Here is an 18,467-nt window from a genome sequence, read left to right on the forward strand (position 1 = left end):
AGCTGGACACACAACTCCAGATGGGATCTCAGAAAAGCAGAGCAGAGGCGGAGAATCGTCTCCGTCATCCTCCCAGCCACTGGATATTTGATATTATTTTTATTGCCCCTGATATAGCCACAAGACCTTTCTTCAGGTCCTACAGCCAGTGCTGGATGCATCCTTGGCCTTGCTGGAATTTTCTGGGATGTGCTGGGTGTGACCCAAGTGTCCCTCATGCCATCGCCACCTTCACCCAACGAAGCCACCCCTGTGACTTTGTGAGTCACTAAGACTTGATGCTCCTCTCCGGAGCAGTTCCATGAGGAGAAAATCCTGGGGGAACTGAAACGAGGAATTTATCGAATTCCCATCCCCTTCCACAAAAACCAGGCAGCAAATTTTCCCAGCTCGGTAGCCAGTGGCAACAGCCCTCCGGAATGAATAGGCTGTCACGCTCAGCATTAGGAAATGTAACTATTCCATTTTCCAGCTCTCTCTTTCTTTGGAGCACATGTTCATTTAAAGGAAATACTCATCGGGGTTTGCATTCCACTGATAGGATAGTGGGATCTTAATTTACGGATATTCTCCGGTAATGTGCGGTTTATATACGTTCTGCTAATAGCATTACGAGCATAGTTTGGGCTAATACAAAATTAGAGCTCTAATTTGCATAAACAAATTACTGTTTGGATTAGCGCTAAATGAGGAGGGCGACTGATACTGGAGGAGATTTGATTTGGCTGCAGTGGCTCTGTTTGCACAGTGGGGGATGGATAGGAAGGAGCTGGGAGGCTGCGCTGAGGGTCGGGAGGGAGGTGGGATGGTGCAGGAGGTGTCAGGTCACAGAGTGGACAAGATTTTGGGTGGCAAATGTGGCAGTGTGAAGGTTGGCCTCTTTTCCCTGTCAACCAGCGACAGGATGAGAGGAAATGGCCTCAAGCTGTGCCAGGGGTGGTTCAGGTTGGACATCAGAAGGAATTTTTTCGTGGGAAGGGTTGTTAAACGTTGGGATGAGCTGTCCAGTGAGGTGGAATGGGAGTCCCCATCCCTGGAGGTGTTCAAGGAATGCACTCAGTGCTCTGGTCTAATTGACAAAGTGGTGATCGGTCACAGGTTGGACTTCATGGCCTTGGAGGTCTTTTCAGACCTAAAAGATTTTGGGATTCTCTAATATTTGTCACTTCAGAACTTGGTGGTCCTTCAGAATAACGTTATGGGCAACAGTAACTGGATCATGATTCCCGATCCAGCTCCATCCCACTGCCTCAGTATGGGGTTTGTGAATTTAGGGAGAGCTGAGGAGGTGGGGACACATCCCTGGTGCTGCCCACTGGACCCTGCTGAGGTCCAGCATCAGCTCCAGGTGACAGGTGAGGGATGGAAATGCTCTTGGGTGATTTGTCCCATGCAGGGATTGAGGAAAATGCTTCAAAGAGCCAGATTTGGGGGCAGAATAAAAATATCAAAATTGTAGTATCTGATTCATAATGGGAATAATGATACCAAAAATACAGACTCATGGAATGTTTTTGGGTTGGAAGGGAACTTAAAGACCATCTAGTTCCAAACCCCTGCCATGGGCAGGGATGCCACCCACTGGATCAGATTGCTCACAGTCCCATCCCACCTGGCTTTGAAGCACTTCCAGGGATGTCAAAGCTTCACTGAGCTTAGCCAAGTTTTATGGAGCTTGTAGAGCTCCATAAAACTTGGCTAAGCTCCGTGAAGGTCCCACCTTGCTGATTCTCTCATGGGATTTGCATCCACATTTCCTTGGTTTTGCTGGGGCTGGAGGTGCAAGCAAGGGTAGGAGAAGTTAGGGTAGAGTCTTTGAAGGCAATTTTTTTGGTGTTAGTCATGAATAATCAGAACTTTTCCTCTGTCAACAGCAGGAACGTGCCTGATCCTTCCATGCATCTCCTCCATTCTAGTGGGAACTGTCCCTGCCCATGGCAATGGGGTTGGAATGAGATGATCTTGAAGGTCACTCTGAACCCAAACCATTCCATGACCCTCCAGTCCCATGGTTTGCTCATGAAGCAGCACCTCCTTGTGACATTTTCCCAAATTTGGGCTGACCTTGACTTTACTTTTTTTCCTGCAGATCCCTGTTGTTAAACCAAACCCGACCCTCACTCCAAGGTGGCAAATCCCAGCCTGTCCAACAGCGCTGGAGGAGCAAAGGCCTCCGCTGCATCGGCGGCGTCATGTACCGGGTGTCGGCCAACAAACTCTCCAAGACTTCCAGCAGCCCTGTCCGGGCCAGGGACTTGAGCACCAGAACTCCCATCAGAGCAGGTGAGCAGGAATTTGTCCCAGTTCTTGTCCAAAATCCATTGAGTCCAGTTTTGAGCTGTTTATTCCCAGCTTGTGGGTTGCGACTCGTCATCCGGCCTCGTAGAATTCCGGATGTGAAGGTGGTGGACATCCCACGATGCCAAGAGCTGTTCTTGCTTTACAGTAGCTCCGAAGGAGAAATAATGTTGGAAGAATTAAAAGTTCAGGAGAATCGAGGTTTTTCTTAAGTCAGACTTAATTCAAGCTTGTGGAGATGTGCCGTTAAACTTGGTTTAATGAGCAAAGTCTTGGCTAACTTCAAACAGCACCACAAGGTTGACTGTGCTTGAGATGCTCATCAAATTGTGTTCAATATTGACCTAAAAATTTGGGAAGATCAATCTGCAGATAACTGTGGAATGATGCCCCCATTTTGATGAATTCCCAGCTTTATACACGGCTTTGATTCAATTTGTGTTTCAGCTGCTCCTGTGATTGACACCTCAAGCGTGGCTCTTAAATAAGAGCAGATTTTAACTGTGTTTAAAGCATTTTTTAAATTTCTTCTTGGTCTCAAATATTTTTGCTCTCTAACTGGTTTGTTGAGAATTTTTGGGGATATTTAACGCCGACTGGGGAAGGCAAAACCAGTGGGTTTGTGCTGATTTTCCTGGCTGGAAGGATGAACGGAGGAGAGATGAGGATTTTTATGGATTATGCTGGAAATCAGGCAATGAGGGGTGGTTTGGATTAAAGGGACCTTCAAGGTCATCCAGTTGCATCCCCCTGGGACACCTTCCACCAGCCAAGGTTGTTCCCAGCTGTGTCCAGCCTGGCCTTGAATGCCAAAATATGATGGGAAAGCAGGTGAAAAGAAGAGATGCAGCCTTCAAAATCACCTGCACCACAATTCCTGTGGGAATTCTGGGGCATCCTGGGTGGTTTTAAACCCACAAAGAGCAGGATTAGGGAGGGAAGGAGCTTTGTGCTGGGATGGGGAGTGGAGCTGCCTGTTGCAGAGATGAGGATGAGGCCGAGGCATGTGGAGCCAATGGAATGTCACTTCCAGGTAATTTCCCTTCTGAGAGCAACAAAGGGAGGCTTAGCAGGAGTTTGGGAATGGTTTGTGGGTGTTTTCACAACTCAGCTCCTCTCAGGACAGATTTTTGATGTCTGGCTCTCCTGCTGCAGCTTTCTCCTTTCTGCCAACTCCTCAAATAGGGATGAGCATGCTCAGGAGCACATCTATAGTGGATTTTTTTGGAATCTCAGATCCTGCCTGGTAAATCCTTGGCTTTGGTGCTGCCTCTGAGAAGGAGGGACAAGGATCAGAGTTTTGAGACTCAGAAAAAGTGGCCATGAAACAGCTCAGGAGTTTGTAGAAAAAAAAAAATCAGATTATTTCCAAGAGCTTTGCTGGTGGTACTGGGATTTCCCAGAGTGTCTGGATCAGTATAATCAGCTGCACAAAACCAGCTCGAGGGTGGCTCTGCCTTAAGCACCATCTCTGGGCATTGAAGACGTCACCAAAGGCAGAAAATGTCCTGCAGGAATGGAAGAAAAGGGGTGAAACCCCAGGACATGGGCAGGGATGTTGTTGGATGGAGCAGGGGATGGATTTCGGGATGGAGTAGGACCACTAGGAGGAATCTTTGGGAGAAGTGATGGCTGGAAGGACTGGAAAATGGGAAGATCTGGAACTGCCAAGCAAAGGAAGGATGTCTCTCAGTGGCCAAGTGGAGCAGCCAAAACCCAAGGGGCTTAAATTGGTGGGAGAGCTTTCTGAGGAAAAGGATGATGAAATGCTGGATTAATTTGGCTCTAAAATCTCCATTATTTTAAGGATCTTTTAAAGAACAGGTTTCATGAGCTTCTTTTTGGAGGGGACATGGATGGAAAAGGTCCTGCCTTCCAGCAAAGAGGTGAATTTTTAAATTTATCCAAGTGCAAGGAAGTGTCTAAATTTGTCTGGAAATAACAAAGTCTCATTTGGGCATCTCAGCAAAGGCTGATGGATTTGTACTGTCCATGAATATCCATCACTGGGTTGGGACCAAGCGGAGAAACACCAACTTAGAGGCAAATTCCTGACAGAGGGATTAAGCCAAGGGTATGATGGGAGGATTTCTGCAGATTCAGGCCTTGGAATTGCTTGTGGGGGGTTCCTGAGGGGATTTGGTGTGACAAGACATGGAGGAAATGTGATCCCCCCATTTTTCCTTCCTCTCAGAAGTGAGTTCTGGGTCTCATTCAGAGAATTGGATTTAATTATTCCCACTTTGGGAGAGAATATCCCATTATTCCCTATAAAATACAATCCCATCTAATTGTTATTTTTGAAGATATTCCTTATTTTGCTGTTGCCTCTCTTCCCCCTGCCACATGGCACGGTGGCTTTGTAACCACAAAACCCGAGGAACTGCTACGGATCAGTATTTCCATGTCATCTTTCATCTCTCCCCATAATTCATCCTCCTTCCCGAGCATGGATTCCACGGATTCCTCTTGCCTTAGGATAACTGGGCCTGGCAGGGCGGAAGATTTGTGTGTTCTCATCGGCTGCGAACGTTTGCTCAACGCTCTGTGTTTTCAACACTTGACAAAGTTTATTTAAAAGATGGAAAAAAACGGCTTTTCCTTTCCCTCTCAGTGCCAGGCACCGTGTGTTTGGAGCAGTGGAGAGACGGGAAATGCTCCTGACAGTTTAATAGCTCGGAGTTTACTTCCAGTGGGTTATAATTCTGCTCTTTCCCTGGATTTATGGGTTTGGGGTTTTATCTCTACAGTACAAAATCGGGTGCCGGGCGTTGGGACTGATGCATCCACACCATCGTGGCATTCCCAAGGGATTTATTGGTGGATGCTGGTGGTGAGTTAAGATTTGGTCCTGGGGATGCTCTTCCTGCTCTTCCTGTGCTGTATTTGGGTCGATCCTGAGGCTACCAGGAGCGATGGGAAGAGGAGTTTTCCATGGCTCCTCTGGAATCAGCTTTGTTAGTGCTGGAGAGACGAGGAGGGCACACGGCTTGGGGACAAGGAGAAGTGTCACTGTAATCCCAGGAAAAGTTTTTGGAGGTGTTTTGGACATAAAAAAAACCTCCCTGGAGCAATCACAGCATCACCACGACCTGTGCAGCTGCTGAGAACTTCGCTCTCATCCCACGTGTGGCTCTGCTCCCAAAGGATTTCTTTGCCTTCCACGCTTGTCTCCAGAAAACTGAAAATAAAATACAGAAATAAATTTTTTTTTTGCCTTCCCAGCTGGATAGGGACCTTGGATGTGGCATAATTCATTACTCAGGCAAGGATGGAGAAGAAAACCCAGGGCTTAAACACTCTCTGCTCATCTTTGTGCAAGACAAAGAGGCAGAATCCAACGTGGAAAGGCTCTTTCCCTTTGGGATAACTGGTATTTTGGCACCCATGTATTTTTTCACTATGCAGAAGTCTTGGAAAATCGGCAGTGGGATGGTGTGGAAAGCATTTGCTATGTGGCAATTAATTAAACAAGCGGAATAATTGGGATTCTCCGCTCACAAGGAACCTTTCCTTCATTTCTTTCTCCAGCTGCTAAGGCGTTTTCCAGACTCTTGAGGAATTTCCGTGAAATCAGGGAGAGAAGCAAAAGGTCCTGGGCAATGTAGAGTTTCACAAAGAATTACAGAAGGGGAAATACAAGATTGAAAGCAACAGAAAGCAAATTAAGGTTTGACATTGTCCGGAAACCAGCCCTGACCCCAATCTCGGCACGAGCCGCCGCCGCTGCTGAGAGGGGAATTGAACTCCGTGAGCTGGGGCTGGCTCCAGCAGGGTTTTCCATGTGTCCAGCCTGTTTTTCCATGGGCAAATCCTCACCTGCATGATTTACTCCCTGCTGAGGGTTTAGCTCTTGGTTGGAGGAAGGCTGCTGGCTTTGGGGGCTCCAGAGGTGACAGCCAGCCCCTTGAGCAATGGGATTTTATTTATTGGGGTTTTCGAATTGTCTCCATGGCCCTAGATTCCAGAGGCTTGGAGGTACCCAGGATTGCTGAGCTTGCAAAGGTGGAGGTTTAAGAGGAGCTTTAAGTCTTCCCAAGATGAGGCTTCTCCTACACATTGTGTCGGCGGCTCTGATCCCAGAGAAACAAATTATTAATTAAAACATGTTTGAGTTCAGCCTTCCAGAACTGGGAGGGACTTACCCTGCATCCGGATGCACTTCCTGTCTCCATCCTGCTGTGTAGCACCCCCTCCTGCCTCAGTTTCCCCTCTCTGCTCCAGAGGTGATCAGCTGGGGAGGTGGAAGGTCATGGAATCATGGAATGGTTTGGGTTGGGAAGGAAATTGAAGATCATCCACTTCCAACCCTCTGCCAGGGGCAGGGACACCTTCTGCTATCCCATATTGCTCCAAGCTCTCTCCAACCTGGCCTTGGACATTTCCAGAGATGAGATAGATGCAGCTTCTCTGGGCAACCTGTGCCAGGGCTTCCCCACCCTCACAGGGAAGGATTTCTCCCAATATCCCATCTAATTCTGCCCTCTGGTAGTGGGAAGCCATTCCCTGTGTCCTGTCCCTCCATCCCTTGTTCCAAGTCCCTCTCCAGCTCTCCTGGAGCCCCTTTAGGCACTGGAAGGGGCTCGAAGTTCTCTCTAGAGCCTTCTCTGCTCCAAGCTGGACATTCCCATCTCTCCCAGCCTGGCTCCAGAGCATTTCTGGACTCCCTCCTCCACTGCATCAGGCTGGGGTCAGGTCACGGATGCTCCTGAACACGATTTGGACTGCAGTGGGAGAACTCCACACTCAGAGATCTCCACGGTGCTGGAAGAAAGTGCTCTGTGGCCTCCCTGTTTACCAGCTAAGTTTAGAAGTGCTGAACGTCACGGAAAACGCTCTTCCCACTTTTTCAAGGATGATGAAATGCTCAGCGCTGCCGTTGGCCCCGTGCTTGCGGGAATGCTGCTCCTTCCTCTGAGCCACTCCTTTTTAGAGAAGGAAAGGAGAGAGATTCAGGACTGGAATTTGTCCACCACCCATCTTTTGCCTCTGCTTTTAATTTAAAGAGGAATTAGGGAGGATTTGCTCCGGTGTGCCAGGCTCTGCCTTTTCCCCATGTCCACGGAAACATCCCGAGTTTCTTGTTTGTCCATCATGACCCACTTTCCTGTCTTCTGTCTTCTTGAATGTGTTGGGATCATACTGGAGGGTTAAGGAAGAATTTGGTGGAGGAGAGACCAGCCCAGTGCATCGAGGTGTGAGAGCAGGGAAATTTGGAATGTTGCTTTCCTCAGGCTTCCACTGGTTTCGGTGTTGCTGGTGCCAGGATCCCTTTGTGCTCACTCTCCTTGAGGTGAATTCCTTGGGTTTGGGATTGCTCAGTCTCTTTTTGAACTCAATTCCTTGGCTTCTTCAGGATCACTCCCTTGTTTTGGGATTGCTTAATCCCCCGGACATTTCAATCTCAATCTCTTGGTTTTGGGATTGTTCTGTCCCTTGCCCATCTTGAATTTAATCTCTTGGCCCCTTTAGAAGTAATTCCCTTGGCTTTGGGATTGCTCAATCCCTTACCTGTTCTGACCTCAGTTCCCTGGCTCCCTCAATCTCAGTGCTTTTTCTTTGGGGTTGTGGGATCCCTTGGTCCCTTTTGATCTCAGTCTCATGGCCCCTTTTTTACTCAGTCCTTTGTCTTTGTGATTCCTCAGTTCTTTCCTCTTTTCAGATCAATTCTTTCTCTCTGGGGTTGCTCAATCCCTGGGCCCCTTTTGAGCTCAGTTTCATGGCCCCTTCAGTCTCAAGGCTTTTTCTTTGGGATTGGGGAATCCTTTCAATCTCAATCCATTCAATCTCAATCCCATGGTTCTGGGATTCTTCAATCCCTTACCCCTTTTGAGCTCAATTCCTTTGCACCTTCAGTCTCAATGCCTTCCTTGTCTTTGGGATTGAGGGATCCCTTGGCCCCTTCCATCTCAATGCCTTGTTTTTGGAATTGTTCTGTGTCTTTCAGCTCAGTCCCTCAATTTAAACTCAATCCCTTGTTTTTGGGATTCCTCCTTCCCTTATCCTTTTTTAGCTCAATCCGTGCTCTTGGGGATGACTGAATCTCTCACCCCTTTGGACTGCAGTCCCATGTGTTTTTGGGGATTGATAAATCAATCCCTCACCTCTTTCAAACTCAATCCCTTGTTTTTGAGATTTTTCAGTCCCTTACCCTTTTTCAGATCAGCTCCGTGGCCCCCTCAATCTCCGTGCCTTGGGATTGTGGAATCTCTTGGCCCCTTTGATGTCAATCCTTTGATTTTGGGGTTGTTCAATCCCAGCCCCTTTGACCTCAATCCTTGGCCCCTTTTGAGCTCTATCCCTTGGTTTTGGGATTGTTCAATCCCTTTGATCTTTCCACTCTTATTTCCATGGTTTTGGGATTGTCCAATCATTTTATCCCTCTGGACCTCAATCCTTTGGCCCCTTCAGTCTCAACGCCTTGGCTTTGGGGATTGCTCAATCCCTTTCTCTTTATGTGCTCAATTCCTCAGCTCTGGAATTGCAGGGATGAGATCCCGCTCCTGGCCCACATCTGCTCATACAACATCCAGCCCGGACCTGCTTCATTAATCAAAGCTGATTCATCAATTTAAGTTGTTTTTTTAATAAAACACTCGTGACCACCTGAGTGAGGGACATTCATGGGATGTGGGGACAGGAAAATGGGAAAATTTCCGCTTGTTTAGCAGCAGCTCATCCCTTCTCTTCCCGTTGTCTTCTCCGGAATGAGGACTTGTGCTGTCCAGTGAGGGAAATAAATGACCCCCAGCAGCTGCGAGTGCTGATCCTCGAAATCCGCGGAACCTGCTTAAATGAATAATAATTAAAGAAATAAATTTCCCCAAGTGCGGCCTCAAAACTTTTGGTTCAGCAATAAAGCCAAGGAGAGACTGGGAAAAATGAATCGCTCGGCTCTTTCCGAAGGAGGCTGCCGTGGGCGAGGCGGGATGAGAATGGGAACCATTAAAGGAGCCAGCGTGGTTTGAGGAAGATTTTTCCAGGTCGTGTGGGAACAGGCTGAGGAGAGGTTGTGTGCTGACACCCACACCTGAGGGATAAAGGGATTGAGAAATCCCAAAACCATGGAATTGAGAGTGAAGGGGCCCAAGGGATTGAGGGATCCCAAAACTACGGGATTGAGCTCGAAAGGGGCCAAGGGATTGATTTCAAAGGATATAAGGAATTGAATAATCCCAAAAACAGGGCACTGAGATTCAAGGGGCCATGGAATTGAGCTCTAAAAGGGGTCAGGGACTGAGGAATCCCAAACCCGAGGAATTGAACTCAACGAGCCAAAGGCCTGAGCTCAAAAGGGATAAGGGACCGAACAATTCCAAAACCAACAAAAAATAACAAAAAATAATGGGAAGATGGGCTGACCCTGTTGTGGTCACTGCCACTGCTTGGACAAATCCCTGGTTGGTTCCCTCTGTGTGTAAGAATTCCATAAATTATCCTTGACTTGGAATGGTGGAAGTAGATGGGAAGCAACAGGCCTGATACTCAACACTCACCATTCTAACAGTGTTCTCACACTCTTGCCCATCCCTTGGCCCTTCCACACCCCTGCTCTGAGTTTCTTCCTTTTTTTCCTGTCTATTTCAGTTTTCTATTGATTGTTTCCTTCTCTGGGGAAGATTTCCACAAATTATCCTTGATTTGGGATTGTGGAAGTAGATGGGAAGCAATGGGCTCGATACTCAATACTCATAATTTTAACAATGTTCTCACCCTCTTGCCAATCATCCCTTGGTCCCAGCTCACCCCAGCTCTGGAGTTCTCCCTTTTTTTTTCCTAAATCAGTTTTGCACAGCTTTTCCACCATTTAAAAAGAGTAAACTACTGAATAAGATGCTCCAACAGGCCTTTCCATGAGATGAGGTCCAGATCCTTGAGCTGTGCCTTAGAGCAATAAAATCCCTCCTAAATAACTAAGCAGGTGACAATTAACTGCGATATTTGCAGCCAAATTTTAACTCAAAGGAATATTTGGAATATTTCGGGGTGTGTTTGTTGCATCCCAAGCCCTTGAGTGATGTGGAACTGAGCAGGAGTGTTGGTCTGGGTGGGAGTATCCTGATATCCATGTGGGAATGCTGGAAAACACCGAGTGTTGCTCCTGGGGACAGTTCCTGGGCTGCAAAGGGAAATCTCTGCCAGCTTTTCCCTGGAGGAGAAGGACCTTGAGCCTTGAGTTGTGTTTTGGGGTTATGGAAAAAAATCTCTCAATGTGCCAGAGGTGGACCTGGATCCACTTGAGCTGAGTTTTAGGATTAAGGATCTTAAAAAGTCCTAATTAACTTATGGATGTTGGTGCAGCATCCGACCTGCTTGTTTTAGGCTTTTCTTTTTTTGTTTGGCAAGGATAAATTGTGCCTTTTCCCCCTTTTCCATCAAAATCTGGAATTCCAAGCGTCGAGCCAAACGCCGCGGAAAACACCGCGGGACTGCTTGGCTGTGGATTCCTTCCTAGGAGCAGGGGGAAAAAAAAAAAAAAAAGGAGTTGGTCTGTAGCCCCCGCAATTAATCATAGCTGTAATCATGCATTTAATGAACATGACAGCTCCTGCTCCCTCCGGAGAGACGCGCGGAGTCTCCCCGGCTGGATTGGGAACAACAATCACTCCTCACCGCGAGCCACCGGAGCTGCCAGCGTTGGGCTGGGATGATGCATTAAGAGGAGAAAAAAACCTCGTTTGCACGGGCTGTGGGTTTCCTTACGGATGATGCTCTTCCAAGCGACTGAATCGTCGGGAAAGGGGGGAGAGAAATCCACCTGGCCCTTCCGCAGGGTGGAAAATATCCCGGCTGGCACCGCTGTGCTGGGTGTAATCACTTCAGACTGCCCTCAGTGTGCAGTTCTTGGTGCTCTCTGTGGCAGCTTTTCTTATTTTCCTGCTTTTTTTTCCCCCCTCTCCATTCCATTTCCACTGCCTTGGAGTGTGCACATGGGAGGAATTCGCTGTGGCACCTCTTTGAATTTCCATAGGGAGGGACTTTGGCAATGCCTGATCCCACAGCACCCCTGTCTCCCGATGTTCTCCCCAGCTGGGAAGTGATTGAGGAGAAAAACGGGACAGATTTGGGACTGGGATATGCCCAGTGTTTCTTCTGGACCAAACCAGACTCCCAAAGTCGAGTCCTAGGGGCATCATTTCAGCTTTTTGTTTAATTTAGGCCAGAATTCAGCAAATTTCGGCTCCTGATGTTGGACTTTAACTCTTACCCCTTTTTCCAGTGTCTTTTGATGTTCCAATTTCACCCCAATTTCAATAATATACCCTCCAATGCCAGGAATATTTATTTATTAATGTATTTATTAATGCAGATCTCTTGTGGTGATCAGTTGGGAATTCTGAGTTGACAACCACCCTAAAAATCCAAATTTAGGCTCTTTGGACCTCCTGAAAAGTCAGGAACATCCAACCCACTCTCTTGCACCCCGTTATTGTTACTTAGATGTACACAAAGCTTTTACTTTCATTTAATCTTTCTTTCCACAATGCAAGAGCTTCCAAAAATACCCTCACAACAGAGCCTGAGTTCTCTCCCATGAATCCCAATGGATGGTGAAATGTTTAATTATGGAGCTTTCTTGGCTTGGCTCCTCCTGGAGAAATATTTGGGTGGTTTTCCAATAGTTTGGGGAGGATTTGCACACAGGATGAATAATTAGGAATTGGGAAAATGTGGGTGGGGGGTTTCTTTGCCACCTTCCAGGTGCTTTGCCAGAACTGCATGGATCTCTTCTGGATTTTGTCATGGATGGGATCACTCTTGGATAGTTAAGCTGCCTTTGGGATGTGAGTTAATTCCTGGAATGGGAGATGCACATCATTTTATTCCATGTCTTCTTGCTGGAAGATGAAAACTGGGGGAAAAAGCCCCCCAAAATTATTCCATTGATGTATTTTTGCTGCATAAAAATTCCAACCCACTGGCAGGAGGCTGTTGGCCCCTTTATTTATCCTCTATTTATCTCTTCAGTATTTCCTCCTTTCTGGCCAAGATGACCTTTCAGGACCCTTCCAGCCTCAACAATTCCATGATTCCATGATTCCAAACCTGTTCATCCCTGTGTTTCAGCTTTCATCCCCAAATATTAAATATTTAGAGGGATTGTCTGCTGCCCTCAGGAGCTGATTCTTGGTGTAGCTGTAAGGAATATTACACAGAATTCCAGAGGGCTGGGGATGCTCCAGCCCTATCCTAATGGACTTTATTTGGGAAGTCAGCCTTGCTCTTAAAGGAGACCCTTCAGCGGCGTCTTCGGAGCATCCCAAAGTTGATAAATGTTTACTGTGGCACTAAAAGGACGCTCCTACAGCTTGGGACGAGAAGGAATTTTAAAAAAAAAGGGAAAAAACCCATCTCAGTGGTGGCTCAAATGCCCCGTTGATGGAATTTGATGTGCAGAGGGAACAGATGGGGCTTTGCCGACGCCGGCAGCCGAGTGACAGCTCGCGGCGCCGCGCAATCAAATCCCGCTCGCTCAACTCCCCAACACGCCCGGGCTGGCAGGTGAGTGACTGAGCCGCTCTCATCCCACCTGGAAAAATGAAATCCAGCCTTTCTTTCCCGTTCGTTCTTCCCTGCACCGGTCAAGGGTGATTTAATTCCGTGCGTGCATGGATGGGAGCGGGAGCTGGGCTTCCCTGTCAAGCCAAGCGTGGAGGTTTGTTGTATTGAGGGTGGAAGCGTGGGATTTGCTTGCAGAGGTGTTCTGGCACGTTTGGGTGCTGAGGGGAAAAATTCCTGCTGTGTTTGGGGCTGGCAAGGAGCTGTTCCAGAGGTGGGAAGTCCCTAAAAGGGCGTCTTGGTCCATTGGTTCTCTGGGAGCTCCGTGCTTTGGGTTAAATAATAAGGAATCATGGATTGGTTTGGATTGGGAGGGAACCTGAAGATCATCCAGTTCCAATGCTGTGCCAGGGGCAGGGACACTTTCTACTATCCCAGGTTGCTCCAAGCCCTGTCCAGCTTGGCCTTGGACACTTCCAGGGGTGGGGCATCCATGATTTCTCTGGGCAAACAGTGCCAGAGCCTCGCCACCCTCCCAGGGAAGAATTTCTTCCTAATGTCCCATCTCTCCCTGCCCTCTGGCAGTGGGAAGCCATTCCCTCTGTTTTGCCACTCCAGGTTCTTGTCCCAAGTTCCTCTGCAGCTCTCTTGGTGCCCCTTTAGGCCCTGGAAGAGGCTCCAAGTTCTCTCTGGAGCCTTTTCCAGGCTGAACAACCCCAGCCAGATCCCCCAGCTTTTACTCATAGCAAAAGGTCTCAATCCCTCTGACCATTTTTGTGGACCTGAGGTACTGAGGGCTGTGTGAATTCCTGCAAAATTTCTCTATTCCAAGCAATGATCCATGTTTTTCTCTCTCTCCAGCACTGAGATTGCACTCCACACCCAGCCCTGGGGTCTCTCCACCTGGCCTGAGCAGATACTCCACGTGCCGATACATCGCCAGGTCTGTACTCATGGGAAGCAGGAATGACGTGCTCCATCTTTGGAATTACCCTCAGGAGGGAGTCAGGAGCTTCAGGAGCAGCTTTTGAATTGGAGGATGATTTGGTGAAGCTCTGGCTGCTTCTTTTCTACAGCTTCTACTTCGAGGTGGTTGTAAGCTCAGCCAGAGCCTCCCCACCCTCCCAGGGAAGAATTTCTTCCCAATATCCCATCTAACTCTGCCCTCTGGCAGTGGGAAACCATTCCCTGTGTCCTGGCACTCCATCCCTTGTCCTGAGTCCCTCTCCAGCTCTCCTGGAGCCCCTTTAGGCACTGGGAGGGGCTCTGAGGTCTCCCTGGAGCCTTCCCTTTTCCAGGCTGGACATTCCCATCTCTCCCAGCCTGGCTCCAGAGCAGAGGGGCTCCATCCCTTGGAGCATCTCCGTGGCCTCCTCTGGACTCACTCCAGCACCTCCACATCCTTCTGCCTTTGGACTCCAGGGCTGGAGGCAGCTCTGCAGGTGGGGTCTCACCTGAGCAGGGCAGAGGGGCAGAAATTCCCCCTCTCCTGCTGCCCACGGTGTGGGATGAGCCCAGGACATTCTGGGCTCCTGTGGCTGGATCATGTGGAGCTTCTCATCCACCAACTCCACCAAGTCCTCCTCCTCAGGGCTGCACTCAATCCATTCTCCACCCAGCCTGGATTTGTGTTTGGGATTACCCACCACACATCCAGCAACTTAGACTCAGCCTTGCACCTCCTTCTAATCCAGAAGCCGCAGACATCCAACAGTTACAGAGATAAAAATGTGATTTCCTCTGAAAATAAGTTCCTTGAACCTGTATTTTTCATGGATAGTGCACTGCATCCTCAGCAAACTGGAGGTGACTGTGCCCTACCACTGAATTATCTGCTCAGAGACATCTGATGGTTTGTCTTCACTTGGATCCCAACACTTTCCCTCTTCCACGTGGTCCCTAGAGCTGCTGGATAATTCCCTCTCCAGCTGGGAGCTCATGGAAAATGTGCTAAGCAACTTCTGAGCTCCTTAAGTAGCTTCTAGTGGGACCAGGCAATTAAAAAGGAGCTTTCCTGCTCTTTGGTGGTGCTTTTTGTTCCTGTGGCCATCACGTAGGTCCTCGTTGTTTGAGATTCGTGAGCAGGTGCCCACTTGAGGGCCATGAATGGCATCAGGTCCAGCTGGTGGGACATGTGCTGAAGAGCCCTCCAAGTCATTCAGCCCTGTCCTGCACAAGGAGAGGATGTTTCCTTCCTCACCATATTCCCCAAAAGTGTGGGGAAACCCTCTCCACGCTCATAAAACCAGAGGAGAGAATCAGAGTTATGGAGGTGGGAAGGGATCTCACTGGTCACTTCATTGTTATGCTGCAGATTTTTAATGATTTGGGGTAAAATCAACCAAAAATTGGAAATACTTAAGGGCATATGAGCATGAACTTCATAAATATTTCACTCTCCAGAGACGGGGGCTCCTCTGTGGTTCCAGGTGTTGTTGAGGTATCTCCTCCATGCCATCGTGGTGTTGGAGCTGGAGGTTTTTCCCTGACCTTGTCCCTCTTTCTCCTTCAGCCGTGCTGTGCAGAGGAGCTTGGCCATCATCCGCCAGGCCAAGCAGAGGAAGAAGAAGAAGGAATATTGCATGTACTACAACCGCTTCGGGAGGTGCAACCGGGGCGAGAGCTGCCCCTACATCCATGACCCAGAGAAAGTGGCCGTCTGCACCAGGTAGGGATGGACACGGAATCGGGGTAAACTGGGACACGGGGAGGCTTTGGTGCTTCCTTCTGGGATATTCCTAAGGGAAACAAACTGATGAGAGAGATGTAGAACAACAAAAATGGGAGTTCTGGGTCAGGCGTAGGTTCTGCGCTGTTGGATTGGAAGGAGGAGGACAGGAAGAGGTCAGAGAATCATGGAATTGTTTTCCTTGGAAGGGACACCAAAATCATTGAATTCCAAACCTCTGACGTGGGCAGGTGTCACCCTGGTTTTGAAGACTTTTCTTAGCCTTCTGTATTGTTCTTCATATTGGAGTCAGAATTTTTTACTTTATCACACTTTATACTATAAACAATGGCCATGTTTTGCTAGCTGTCCTTCATTATTTACATATTTTTAGGTAGGAAGAGAAAGTTGATTGACAGTTGGCTTGACCAATGTGGTTTGAGAGGTGGAATTCCATCCTCCAATCTACAGGCACCACAGGAAATGTATAAAATTGAGTTTTGTGAATAAACTCGTCCCTTTTTCCTGCTTTGCTCACCAGCGTGTCCTCGTGCAGTTCTTTTCCTGTCATCTGTGACAGGCAGGGACATCTCCCCCTATCCCAGGTTGCTCCAAGCCTTGTCCAGCCTGGCCTGGAACACTTCCAGGGATGGGGCAGCCACAGCTTCTCTGGAAATTCCATTCCAGGGCCTCACCAGCCTCACAGGGAAAAGTATCTCCCTGATATCCTATCTATCCCTCTGGCAGTGGGACACCATTCCCCTTGTCCTGTCCCTCCATCCCTTGTCCCAAGTCCCTCTTTGGCTCTCTTGGAGCCCCTTTAGGCACTGGAAGGGGCTCTAAGGTCCCTTTGGAGCCTTCTTTTCTGGCCTGGGTGACTTGAGCCCCTGCCCTGACCATACTCCAGGTTATTCCTTCAGGAACATTCCTGAGATCCCTTTGGATCAGTCCAACAGGTGTGAATCCCTCAGCCTGTGACATCGTGCAGCTCTGAGCCTCGGTGATTTATTCCAGGAGAACTGATCCATGTTGGCAGCTCATTAGACCTGCCCAAGAGTTGATTAAACTCCATTATGAGTCATTTAAAAAGTGCAGAAAAGCCAACTCCACTGATGAACTCCTGGACTAATTTCTCCATAAAATTGCCGCTGTGCTGGAATCACTTGGAAGTTGCTCAAAGCTTGATGGGAGACGATAGAGGAGGGGAAGGTGATTTATTGGTTTTTTAAATGATTTTACTCCTTCTCACTCACTCTCACATAACAAATCCCATAACTCTTTGCCTACTTTAGGAATTGTGCTCCTTGAAGTCTTTTGGGTCTCCATCCTGTCTCATTTCCAGGGATCATTGGAGGACAACACTGATTTTCTCCCAGTTTTGCCTCTCCTTATTCTGGTTCCTTTAACTCCAATCCCATTCTTTAGCTTTCCCTTATCATTTTTTTGTTAATCTGCTCTCACAGCAGTCACTCCTAGGAAAACTCATGACATCCTCTTGTGCTTTGGGATCTTGGTTCCTGTTCTGGCCCTGTGTTTGCTCCTCCTGGTCAGTGGCCACTCCTGCCTGGAGCTTCATCCAGCATCTCATGGAATGGGATCATGGAATCCTGGAATGGCTGGGATTGGAAAGAACCTTCAAGATCATCCAATCCATCCTGCTGCTGTGGGCAGGGACGCCTTCCCTTATCCCAGGTTGCTCCAAGATTTGTCCAGCCTGGCCTTGAACACTTCCAGGGATGGGAAATCCACAGCTTTTCTCGGAAACTTGGAGCAATGAGGGCTCTAGGAAGGACCTTTCTCCTTCTGGGAGCATCATATCTGAATTTTGGGATACAAGCCTTGCTCTGCCTACTAATGAGCAGCCAAATGTGATGAAAGAACAAAATCTATCAGGAATCATCAGCTGCTCTTCCAGCAGGGGAGATCTGTACTAATTTAAAATTAAAATGGGTTTGTGGATGAGCTCGACGGCGATCGTGTGATTTTGTATAAAACCAGGTATTTTATGACCCACCTGGTGTCCAATCCTCTCCATCTGCTTTATCTCCAGGTTTCTCCGTGGCACGTGCAAGAAGACGGATGGGACCTGTCCATTCTCCCACAAAGTGTCCAAGGACAAGGTCTGTGTGACTTCCCAGTGGGAATGTGGCTCTGTTGGGGTGGTTGTAGGAAGGCTCTTCCTCACTGAGGTTGGAGTTTCCTTGCTGAGCTGTTCAGGCTCCTGAATCGTGACAGAACCATGGAATGGTTTGGGATGGATGGGACCTTCAGGATCATCACATTCCAACCCCTCTGCCATGGGCAGGGACACCTTTCACTATCCCAGGTTGCTCCAAGCCTCATCCAACCTGGCCTTGAATTTTTCCAGGAATGGGGCAGCCACAGCTTCTCTGGGCAACCTGTGCCAGGGCTCACCACCCTATGGCTGAGGTCTAAAAAAGACCTGTGAGGTCTCATGGGTCTAAAAAAGACCTCCAAGATCATCAAATCCATGTAGTTGCGTCTAATCCTTCCCTACTTCCATAAGATCACATTCCCCTGGAAATCCCTCTGTGCTGGGGTCGGAGGATGTTTTAAAAAACATAACTTGGAGGTATAAATTAATGAAAAATCAAGCAGCAAAATCAGATTGAAACCGTGGCGGAGCAACTTTGGAGTTCATTGTTTTCCTCCTTCTTGACGTATTTGGAGCTCTGTGGTTTTATTACACGAGGTGGAAGAACAATCCATGTTTTTATTTTGGGTTTATCAGTGATGATTTAACACCTCAGCCCGTGTTTAGTGGCTGGGATCTCCACTTGGATGCAGCTTTGGAGACTCCAGCACGGAAGCTGAGGTGCCTGAGGCACGTTCCCTGTCCGTGTGGAGCTCATAAGTTATCCGGGAAGTGGCTCCGAAGGAGGCACGGAGCACCAGATGTTTTTTACATGGATTTCTCTTCAGAGTCACTTAATCATGAGTACATAAAACAGGCACGGGGACAGCTGCATTCCCTGGCTCG

General features: G+C 48.2%; 1 protein-coding gene across 1 annotated transcript in view; it reads left to right on the forward strand.

Annotated features, from left to right (window-relative positions):
- The window catches only part of ZC3H3 (zinc finger CCCH-type containing 3), a 127,828-nt gene that overhangs the window by 82,024 nt on the left and 27,337 nt on the right, over positions 1-18,467 (forward strand). Inside the window, exons 5-8 of the mRNA XM_063402933.1 lie at positions 2,090-2,283; positions 13,660-13,741; positions 15,311-15,466; positions 17,517-17,586. Of these exons, the coding sequence (XP_063259003.1) occupies positions 2,090-2,283; positions 13,660-13,741; positions 15,311-15,466; positions 17,517-17,586 (502 nt within the window). The remainder of the gene's footprint in view (positions 1-2,089; positions 2,284-13,659; positions 13,742-15,310; positions 15,467-17,516; positions 17,587-18,467) is intronic.

The sequence above is a fragment of the Prinia subflava genome, chromosome 1 (genome assembly GCF_021018805.1).
Source record: "Prinia subflava isolate CZ2003 ecotype Zambia chromosome 1, Cam_Psub_1.2, whole genome shotgun sequence".
NCBI classification, from domain to species: Eukaryota; Metazoa; Chordata; class Aves; order Passeriformes; family Cisticolidae; genus Prinia; species Prinia subflava.